This window comes from Acipenser ruthenus, chromosome 7 (assembly GCF_902713425.1).
Source record: "Acipenser ruthenus chromosome 7, fAciRut3.2 maternal haplotype, whole genome shotgun sequence".
In the NCBI taxonomy this organism is placed as follows: Eukaryota; Metazoa; Chordata; class Actinopteri; order Acipenseriformes; family Acipenseridae; genus Acipenser; species Acipenser ruthenus.
In genome coordinates, this window is record NC_081195.1 from 27,572,755 (window position 1) to 27,584,601 (window position 11,847).

Here is an 11,847-nt window from a genome sequence, read left to right on the forward strand (position 1 = left end):
GAATCAAGTGGACTAACTGGTACAGTGCAATCGACCCTCAATGTCTAATTACTTAAATACATCTACAGATAACCTACTGATTTCAATTGCACTTAGTATAAAAGTACTTGAGAGTGAGTATTTATATCCATAATGTAGAATTCACATATGAGGTCTTAAAGCCTTATATCAGGGGTAGGCGACCCTGGTCCTGGAGTGCCACAATCCTGCAGAGTTTGTAGGTATCTCTTAATCATCAATTATTAAATCCCTGGAACAAATGGTAATTCTGATAAATTAAGCTAATCAATGAGTCAATGAATTTATTAAGGGTCTTGGGGTAAACAAAAAACTGAAGTGTTTGTGGCAGTGCTTCCCAACCCTGGTCCTGGAGGACCACCTACCCTGCTGGTTTTTGTTCCAACGAGCTCTCAATTACTTATTTGAACCCTTAATTTAAGTAATAGTTTAAACTGGACTTTTTAAATCATGTAACTTATAAAAAGTTGGAGAATTCAGTTCCTTATACAATTTTATGCCTAACTTGGAACCCCAACTGTTTAAACGAATTAAAAGGCTCTGATTAGGCAAATTATTAGTTCAATTAAGTAATTGCAAGCTCAGTTGGAACAAAAACCAGCAGGTTAGGGGGTCCTCCAGGACCAGGGTTGGGAATCACTGGTCTGTGGCACTCCAGGACCAGGGGTGCCTACCCCTGCTTTATATATTCAGAAAAATATCTGCCTCCTCCCAGACCAGCTTTTGGCAAAATGACAGAATGCAAACTTGTGTGCATTATAAAATAAAAAAAAAGATTTTATGGTAGAAATTTGGTATCTCCTAAGTCTGAAGGTTACAGGAAGGGAATTGAATGACAATCTGATTGATAAAAAATGAAAACATTGTTCCTTAATGTGATCTAACAAAAGTGAAACAAAGTAGCAGAGTCAGAAAACTGTTCATTCCAATTGCATTTTACATGTGTCTTCATACTTAGATTTGATTATACTTGATTTATTATAATGATCATTATTATTATGTAATTTACACAATCCATGATACATAGCAAATTCAAAACTAATTAAAAAACTAATATACAATAAGTTTTAAAAAATCAGTGTACAATAGTTACAATTTTGAAAGCAAACAAAAAACAGACCATGTGCTATAGTACTTTCTAACACAGACTTAGACAGTGATAATTCTCAACGTTTAGTTTTTTGTTTTTTAAAGGCGGTACAGATGGATTGTCCAACGTGATGGAGGATGCAGTCAGAATCTGTCTTCACAAAATGAAGTGATTAGGTCTATGATTGCCTTAAAACAATGCAGTACAGTAAGTTTCTTTTTCTTTCTTTCTTCCACGTTAGCAAATGTCATACGGTGCTGATCTTTATTGAGGAGTTCAAAGTTTGTTTTTTAATTTCCTTCTCACCACAATAATGACATTCTGTTGCTCATTCATGGATAATCCATTTACCATAATTAAACTACCCATCTTTTTAATAGAATTTGTATATTGACAAACGTCTATTTGTTGAAAAAAAAATTATTTGGTATGCATGTCTTTCTGTTAACATTTTTTTATTTATTTTCATTCATTTTAGGCTGCCGAGTTTGAAAAGATGTCAAAGGAAGTGATTGTCAAAATAGACAGAGAAACTGGCAGTTCAGTAATTTCACAGTATCTACAGGACCATTGGTTTCGAAATGCAGACATGTGGGCCAATTTTGGACGGAGAGTTTACCACCAAGACAGTGAAACGAACAACCTTGTTGAGAGGTATGCATTATGTAAAAATAGTGATTAAAACAAAAACATAAGTTGCAAAAATAAGTTACAGCACTATAGGCAAGAGACAGACTTGTCTCGAATCCTGCCTATACCATTGCCAGCTTTGGCCAGGAGTTCTGAGAGGGAGGCGCACAATTGACAAGGAGCCTGCAGGTTCAGGGCGTTGGCATTTCCAGCTGCATCGAAAAATGTAGTGCGAAAAATGGCTTGTAGTGCGAAAAATGGCTTTGACAGTGCTTGTATCGGAGGGCGCATGCTTTGTCTCATCCCTCCTGAGGAGGCGGGGAGTTGTTGCTGTCAGCCAAGTTGAATTGCTGATAAAGGGAAAAAGATTGGTGATACTAAATAAAAAAAATTTAAAAATTGCTTTTGCTTTTCTTTTTTTTTCCCACAGATTTTTTTTCAGCATGAAGTATCAGTTTTTTCATGGCTATGCAAACAGACGAGTTGATGAACTACTTCTACTACTTAATACCAAGGTGGTCACTTACTACAGGTTTGTGTAACATTTCCAATACTAGCATTTTTATGTGGTCTAGTGTTGCAAATGAGTGTTGAATTTCAAAAAATAAATACGTTATAATTTATATTTGTAATTTTCTAGAACATAAAGTTGTTGTGTACATTTATTTCAGTATCTGTACAAATAAGGAGATAGTGTACCACAGGTAAATGCATTTTTGTCATGTATATAATTTACACAACCCATAACTTTTTTTAGCATGTGAATAATAGAATACTGCTCTACTAATTGTATTCTCTCTTGTATATGGTGCAGGTATCTGGAAGATCTTCATGGTGCTCAGAGGATTTCTGATTCCAAAACACAGGATACTGCAGAATCTGCATTACGTATGAAGAACAAAGGCCTTCAAGATAATTTTGTTTACAAATCAGGTGGCCATTGCACAGTGCCTTCAGAAGCAGATAAAGCAAAATGTTATGCTGTGGATTTAATTAGCATGAAATGTGAATGCGCCGTTTCTGAAAGGGGTAATTTGTGCAAGCATATTGAGTTTGCAAAAATGATGTGCAAAGAACAGGGGATTGATATTGATGGAATTCGAAAAGAATTAGCCAGTTCACTAACTGAACAGCATTGCTATGAGTGGGATGGAAAACATTTAATTGTACATTGTGCTGGTAGTTTTGGAGTAGTACATGTGCAAAACCAACAGTGTACCTGTCTTGCCAATAGTCTTGGAGAAATATGTGTCTGTCTAAGACTTTCTGAGTTAATTGGTACACAGAACCCTAACCAAGAGGTAACTGACTGCTTTGCGAATACCACAGCAAATTGTCAATCACACAATAAACAGTTGTGTGTAAAGAAGATGATTTCAGACTTGAAGGAGTGGTGTGACAGCAGTGATTATAAGGAATCTCCAGAGTTGAATGCTGTAGTAAAACGTGCACACCAACTAGCATTTGGACAGTATAGCATGGCCAGCAATACAATAAAAATTATAAGGCTGCATGCTTACAGAAAACGCATTGAAAGAGCAAGAAGCCATGCTATAGACATGCATTCATATCAGCTCAAAGAACCCCTTAATCGAGCTTTATATACCCATAGACCTGATTCCAAATTCAAAGTCTGTTCCTTTAGAAAAAGAATAATTGGTAGCAGAGCAAAGAATCAGATACTAAAATCGAGCTGAACGTGTGCTGTTATGAGCCCGTGCCTTTATTTTTGAATTACAGAAAGCACACAAAACTGGAATAAGTATAGAGGTTAATTACAACCGTTAAGGACCTCAAAGGTCTCTTCAAGTAAGAGTGAAATAGCTATTTATATGTATAGTGGCAGCATGTTATCAAAAATAAAATATATGTTGCATTGTTCTAATTGCTGATGATTGTATTCTGGCCAAGTTGGTCGATATTTGATATGGTATGTCTCCCTTTTCTCTCTTAATCAGATTACTTAAATACAACTTAAATGTGCATTATTGTAACACTTTGTAAATAGAAGTTGTAAAAATATGATTTGTAGTAAATAGAAAGTGCAATCTTTAAGTAGCGAGTCGTGTAAAAGCAAATTGTTAAAATAAAAATCTAAGCCTGAACTGAATTTCTTTCAAAGGGGGAACATGTCAGGGTGTTATTACAGCTGAGAAGTTGGGAGGAGGGTTCTTCTGTACAGCACTTTTTTCCACAATTGGGTCCAGTACTTTGTATTGCTCTGTATCAGTCTGCTGAAGCATGTATGTGCAGTTTTACATTTTAATACTGCTAATATTTAACGGAGGCTGTGTGGTCCAATGGTTAAAGAAAAGGGCTTGTAACCAGGAGGTACCCGATTCAAATCCCACCTCAGCCACTGACTCATTGTGTGACCCTGAGCAAGTCACTTCACCTCCTTGTGCTCTGTCTTTCGGGTGAGACGTAATTGTAAGTGACTCTGCAGCTGATGCATAGTTCACACACCCTAGTTTCTGTAAGTTGTCTTGGATAAAGGCGTCTGCTAAATAAACAAATAATAATAATATTTAAACCATAAACAAATAAAACAAGAAACTATAGATATGAGATGTTGTACAGTACCTTTATTTATGTATGTTTATGGTACATTTTTAAATATATATTTAAGAGGTTGTATAGAAAAGAAAAGAAAATGCCTTACAGAAAATGCTATTTTAGGTTTTCTTTGCTTAGAAATGTTCTTAATGTTTTGAACAAGCCCTTTTTTAAAATAATGAACGTATATGCAAAGGATGCCTTATTTTCAGTGTCATCTAAAACTACACATTCTGCAGTTTTCCTATCTGGGAATCAGCACATTTTTGAAGTACAGAACTGTAAACATCAAGCATTTGAAAGCCCAGTCCATGAGTGGCCATGTCAAAGTCCGTAGCACTTTCTTTAATTTGGTCTGTTGTATTCTTGATGGTTTCCCTGCCATTGAGAAACAAAAAAGAATATATATATATATATATATATATATATATATATATATATATATATATATATATATACAGTACTGTGCAAAAGTTTTAGGCAGGTGTGAAAAAATGCTGTAAAGTAAGAATGCTTTCAAAAATAGACATGTTAATATTTTTTATTTATCAATTAACAAAATGCAAAGTGAGTGAACAGAAGAAAAATCTACATCTAATCAATATTTGGTTTGACCACCCTTTGCCTTCAAAACAGCATCAATTCTTCTAGGTACACTTGCACACAGTTTTTGTAGGAACTCGGCAGGTAGGTTGGCCCAAACATCTTGGAGAACTAACCACAGTTCTTCTGTGGATTTAGGCAGCCTCAGTTGCTTCTCTCTCTTCATGTAATCCCAGACAGACTCGATGATGTTGAGATCAGGGCTCTGTGGGGGCCATACCATCACTTCCAGGACTACTTGTTCTTCTTTACGCTGAAGATAGTTCTTAATGACTTTCACTGTATGTTTGGGGTCGTTGTCATGCTGCAGAATAAATTTGGGGCCAATCAGATGCCTCCCTGATGGTATTGCATGATGGATAAGTATCTGCCTGTACTTCTCAGCATTGAGGAGACCATTAATTCTGACCAAATCCTCAACTTCATTTGCAGAAATGCAGCCCCAAACTTGCAAGGAACCTCCACCATGCTTCACTGTTGCCTGCAGACACTCATTCGTGTACTGCTCTCCAGCTCTTCGGCGAACAAACTGCCTTCTGCTACAGCCAAATATTTCAAATTTTGACTCATCAGTCCAGAGCACCTGCTGCCATTTTTCTGCACCCCAGTTCCTGTGTTTTCGTGCATAGTTGAGTCACTTGGCCTTGTTTCCACGTCGGAGGTATGGCTTTTTGGCCGCAAGTCTTCCATGAAGGCCACTTCTGACCAGACTTCTCCGGACAGTAGATGGGTGTACCGGGGTCCCACTGTTTTCTGCCAATTCTGAGCTGATGGCACTGCTGGACATCTTCCGATTGCGAAGGGAAGTAAGCATGATGTGTCTTTCATCTGCTGCAGTAAGTTTCCTTGGCCGACCACTGCGTCTACGGTCCTCAACGCTGCCTGTTTCTTTGTGCTTCTTCAAAAGAGCTTGGACAGCACATCTGGAAACCCCTGTCTGCCTTGAAATTTCTGCCTGGGAGAGACCTTGCTGATGCAGTATGACTACCTTGTGTCTTGTTGCTGTGCTCAGTCTTGCCATGGTGTATGACTTTTGACAGAAAACTGTCTTCAGCAACCTCACCTTGTTAGCTGAGTTTGGCTGTTCCTCATCCAGTTTTATTCCTCCTACACAGCTGTTTCTGTTTCAGTTAATGATTGTGTTTCAACCTACATATTGAATTGATGATCATTAGCACCTGTTTGGTATAATTGTTTAATCATACACCTGACTATATGCCTACAAAATCCCTGACTTTGTGCAAGTGTACCTAGAAGAATTGATGCTGTTTTGAAGGCAAAGGGTGGTCACACCAAATATGGATTTGATTTAGATTTTTCTTCTGTTCACTCACTTTGCATTTAGTTAATTGATAAATATAATCTATTAACATGTCTATTTTTGAAAGCATTCTTACTTTACAGCATTTTTTCACACCTGCCTAAAACTTTTGCACAGTACTGTATATATATATATATATATATATATATATATATATATATATATATATATATATATATATATATATTAAATAATGAATAATACAATTCACACTGCAATACTCAATAAACCAGTCATGTGGTTTTATGTAAGCTGCTTTTAGCCTCAGACGCTGATTTTACCCAATATTTAATGAGGATTGTTTTGAGCTCCTAACATTTTATCTTGTAATGGTATGTAAATAAAAACAAAAAATATTGAGACGCCCAGCAGAAAAAATCATCCTGAGAAAATCTGCAAGTCTATTTAGAAGTTTTAATGTGTACCTTTACACTTTAAAAATAATAATTTGGGGCTCACAAGTGGCATAGCGGGTAAAGGCAGAGTGCAAATCCTGCCTTCTATATTTAATATGATACAATTGTGCTTCCACAAAATGAGTGCCATGCATAACAAACTGGAGAGGTAAAATATATAGTTTAATTAAGTCTTTTTACAATTTCGCACATTTGATTGCAATCATATCTTTCTCTGGTTGACCCCTCTTTCTAACTTTACTGTTTTGTACATGGGAAATATTTTGGTCTGATTTTACTTTTTCTATATTTCATATTCATAGTGTATATTTTTTGTTACAGATTTGATGTAATTTAACGTTTTGGTTACACTACACCTGCGTTTTTCATCACTAGTATAAAACTGTAAAGAAACATTCTTAAATTCATGAAGCTTTCCAGTGGCAACATCTTTGGTTGTGATCGAGCCCTCCAAAACTGCGATCCTGTCAAAAGGAATCATCCTTACTGCCAACTTGCCCATGCCCACACCTAAATCACAGACTTCTCCTGAAGACAGAAAAGTGCTACTATTATTGTAACAATCAACTTTTAACGTAAAAAATTTTCTATATTCACAAATAATGGATTTATTTAATGATAAATATAACGTTTACTGTTTGCATGTTACATTTGACTTAAGCTGGTGCCTGAATGCAAGACAACTTAGAATGGAAACATATAATTAGATTGTTAGGTTTTAAAAACAAGGCTACCCACACTATAATATTGAGATAAGGTATTTTTAAGCTGTTGAATGCAGTGGTCTGTATATTTTACCATGTGTTATAATACTGATTGATAAAATATATCAATGTTTTAGTGTGTTGACATTGCACTGGACATTTACTAATGTACCCTCAGTCAGTTTGGAACACAGGGAAGTTACAGTGGTTGTTGGGCCAGGACTAATGCCAACTGTCTCTTCAATCTTCTTTTTAAGCTCACTCTTTTTATTTTTATCTACCGTTAGATATGCAACCAGGGAATTGGCTGACATATTCTCAGGTGGACCTACCCTTCTCCTGATCTCCTCTGCTGTCACATTGTATCTTTGGGGGAAAGGTATAAGAATAATAAGATACAAAATATGGCCAACATTGCAAAATTGATACACAAATGTAAATTTAATGAAACCATAAAAAGGTTAATTTAATTCTGCATTAAGCCTTTGGAATGAAGTTGAGAATACTTAAATTATGGAATGTTCCAATATCACATTAATCTGTTTATTTATGTTATATTACCTTTTCTTTCTCTTGTTGAAAGAAAGAGGGAGAAGGCTCTCAACTTCAGCAAATACTTGTGGTGTATCCATGCTGTCGGGCATTACAGCTGGGCGAGGCACAGCCAGTGATACAGGTGGATGCTGAAGTGACACAGCGACTGTGCTGGAGGAAGGAGGGCATGCCTGTGGCAGAGGGGAAGCAGTGTCGCTTTCTCAACAAGCAGCAGGGGTTGCTGATGTAGCATGAGCTTTTTCAGCATGATTTTTCACTGAAGGAAAAAAACACAACACCTTACTTGTAAATAACACTACGTTACTTGCTTTAAAGAGCCACTATCGTAGGTTGTAGAAAATGTTGTTATATGGTCTAATGTGTTGTTATATGGTCTAATGTGTTAGTCCAACTGCATCAGTAAAGTACCTGATTTTTTCTCTTTCATTGTTAACATCCTGACACAGATCCTAATGTGTTGGTATGACTCTCAGTAAAGTATCTGATATTTTTACTTTCATTGTTAACATCCTGACACAGATCCTAATGTGTTGGTATGACTCTCAGTAAAGTATCTGATATTTTTACTTTCATTGTTAACATCCTGACACAGATCCTAATGTGTTGGTATGACTCTCAGTAAAGTATCTGATATTTTCTCTTTCATTGTTAACATCCTGACACAGATCCTAATGTGTTGGTATGACTCTCAGTAAAGTATCTGATATTTTCTCTTTCATTGTTAACATCCTTTCTAACAACTTATAACACTTTAAAATGTATGCGCCAAAGTGCCGTCCATGAGTAGCAATACTGAAGACATTATTGTGGAGTTTACATTTTAAAGTGTTATAAGTTGTTAGAAAAAAAAAATCAGATACTTTACTGATAGTCATACCAACACATTAGGCCATATAACATTTTCTACAAACTACAATAGTGGCTCTATACATAAACTATTCAGTAATTTGATAAAATATAATTATTTATTCACAAACAATAATTCATACTTACCAGTGACCGAAGTACACTTCTTATGCTTTCTGGGAGGCATTTCTCTGAGAATAAAATACACCGTGTAACAATTTTTAATTTTTTTTTGGTTCCTGGGTATTAAGTGTTATTTCCTAATTGCTTATGCCTCAAAAGTATAGAAAATGGCTATTATTCCCCACAAACTTGGCTTTTGTGACCAGGACAGTGATATTTTGAAATTTACCTATTTTCCAGAACATTCCAGATAGATTCAGTGCTGAGTAAACTTGGAGTAACTTCTAGAAATTTGTAGAACTTTCCAGTAATATAAATAGTAGTATAAATACAGGGGCCTTAAGCCCACCAGTTCAGTTTAGTTCCAGCTGCCTAAGTGGATACATATCTGCATTTTTCTGAGATGGCATCAAGAGGCTGCAAGCATCCGGCAGACGCATTTTGCTATGTCTGCGGCCAATTTATCAAGACAAGAGCGAAAAAGTACTCTGTGGAAGCATCTGCTAAGATGTGTGAGGCCTACAAGGCATATTTCGGCATGCCTGTCGGGGATCAAGACAAACCCTGGGCACCTCATTTCACCTGCGAGCACTGAAAAAAAACTCTGGAAGGTAAGATGGACAATTGTTGCTCGGAATTTTATGTTATAAAATTTGTTACAATTTTTAAAATTGTAAAAGATTTAATTTTAAAATGTTTTACAATTTTCAATGTTATTGAAAAAATATATCATATATGAAAAATGTTGAAAGAATCTCTTACACATTAGTCATGGGTGAAATAAATGTATTTTTGTAGGATGGTACAGAGGGGAAAAGAGAGCCATGAAATTCGCTATCCCAAGAATTTGGCGGGAACCCAATGACCACTCAAGCAACTGCTACTTCTGCATGGTGGACCCTTCCAAGCGGACCGAGTTCTCTGTGGGGAGGAACAACGTCAAGTGGGAGCCACTGGTGGACCCCCGGAAGGTGCTGATGCCACCACTGCACATCAAATTGGGCCTTATGAAACAATTTGTCAGAGCTCTAGATAAGGAGTCGGCAGCCTTCAAGTACCTTCAAGACTTCTTCCCTAAGCTGTCTGAGGCAAAGGTCAAAGCCGGTGTCTTCGTCGGACCACAGATAAAGAAGATCCTGGAGTGCAATGAATTCCCCAAGAAGCTCACTAGTAAGGAGAAAGCGGCTTGGAACAGCTTTGTCGCAGTGTGTGGCAGTCTGGCTCGCAGTGGTGAGGTTGATGACGTCACGGACCAGGAAGTAACTCAAACCAAAACAGTGGATGGGCGGGTGAAACTGAATGCAATGGCATTCAGCGTGGATTTATTAATAAACAAAACAAAAGATTTAAACAAAACAACAAAACACAAAACAAAAAGGCACAAGGGCCAAACGAATAAACAAATACTGTTTAGCAGTCGTCTTTAACTGGCGTTATTTTTCGCTCGCTCTCTCCGCTCCCCGTACTCTCCTCTGTACACTCCACCCCGAGTGCAGAGAGCTGCAGGTTTATATATTCTGGCCGAGGGATTAACTAGTTGTTACACGCGTTTGGTAAGGATGCATGACTGTCAGCTAGTTAAATAATCAGTAGCTGATCAGCCACGCATCCTCACGGGGTTTTTAAATATATAATAAAAGACGCGGCGCTTTTACCCGCGCCGCAAACAAAAATACAAATAATAATACATAGGGGCGGGACACTCCGCCACACAGTGGTTCGGGGCTTCCTGGGCAATCACAAGGCCGAAAACTATGTGGAGCTGGTTGAGACTCTGGTGAAGAACTACGGCACAATGGGCTGTAGGATGTCCCTCAAAGTCCATATCCTTGATGCTCATCTTGATAAATTCAAGGAGAACATGGGAGCGTACTCGGAGGAGCAAGGCGAGCGCTTCCACCAGGATATACTGGACTTTGAACGCCGCTACCAAGGACAGTATAACGAGAACATGATGGGAGACTACATTTGGGGGCTTTCGTGAAAGTGATTTACAGTACAATCGTAAATCTCAAAAAACTACTCACTTCTAAATCTTTTGTAGTCATTTTTGTATTACTTTAGTATAAATACATGACTTTATGTGAACGAAAAGACACAAATTCGCCCGTTTTCTCTTTGGAAATAGGTAAATTTCAAAATATCACTGTCCTAGTCACAAAAGCAAAGTTTGTGGGGAATAATAGCCATTTTCTATACTTTTGAGGCATAAGCAATTAGGAAATAACACTTACTACCCAGGAACAAAAATTGTGTTACATAGTGATATCAGAATGAAATTATGATAATGGCAAGATACAGCATTTTTTTTTTTTCAATCACAATTTTTTTAATTAGCCTGCCAGCCATGTGTCCATTATAAACCAGCCTGCCAGGCATGTGCCCATTATAAACCAGCCTGCCAGGCATGTGCCCATTATAAACCAGCCTGCCAGGCATGTGCCCAATATAAACCAGCCTGCCAGGCAAGTGCCCATTATAAACCAGCCTGCCAGGCATGTCTCCATTATAAACCAGCCTGCCAGGCATGTGCCCCTGTCACAAAGACGGCCGGAGTGGGTGGCGTCAGACCAGCAGCAGGAAATAAACACACAGAGAGTTGTGGTTTGATGGAGCTGAGCGAATGCTTTCGCTCAGCATTTAATAACAGAACAGAAAATAAAAGGTTTGAAACAAAACAGGACACGGCACTTTAAGCCAAAATAAATAGACAGACAAAACGAACTAACACTTAACAAACGGTGCACGGAGACAAACAAACACGGTGAGAACAAACACTATTTACGTTTTTATTTCGCTTTTCTTTCTCCTTCTCTCTCTCCCGTTCTCCACTCTCGAACACCCAACCACGAGTGACTAAAAATGTGCCTATTTATACTGTTGTGCTGGGATTCAATTACTAATTAATTATTCACTTGAATCCCAGCACGTGAATTAATTCTGTGCAACCCCGTGCTCACATATTACATTTAACCAGCACGTGAA

The 11,847-nt window shown here is 37.5% G+C and overlaps 1 protein-coding gene across 1 annotated transcript; it reads left to right on the plus strand.

Moving 5' to 3' along the window:
• Positions 1-619: 619 nt before the first annotated feature.
• Positions 620-4,257, plus strand: LOC117414537 (uncharacterized). The gene is made up of 4 exons (XM_034921915.2): positions 620-1,315; positions 1,587-1,762; positions 2,169-2,270; positions 2,553-4,257. The coding sequence occupies exons 1-4, from the start codon at positions 1,289-1,291 to the stop codon at positions 3,433-3,435; spliced, it is 1,188 nt and encodes a 395-aa protein (XP_034777806.1). The 5' UTR covers positions 620-1,288; the 3' UTR covers positions 3,436-4,257.
• The last annotated feature ends 7,590 nt before the right edge of the window (positions 4,258-11,847 follow it).

What these genes read in the sequence shown, in the direction of transcription:
- LOC117414537 (XM_034921915.2), top strand. Translation starts at nt 1,289, where the DNA reads ATGATTGCCTTAAAACAATGCAGTACA. An exon ending in CCTTAAAACAATGCAGTACA is followed by an intron (nt 1,316 to 1,586) that starts GTAAGTTTCTTT and finishes CATTCATTTTAG; the next exon opens with GCTGCCGAGTTTGAAAAGAT. An exon ending in AAGGTGGTCACTTACTACAG is followed by an intron (nt 2,271 to 2,552) that starts GTTTGTGTAACA and finishes TATATGGTGCAG; the next exon opens with GTATCTGGAAGATCTTCATG.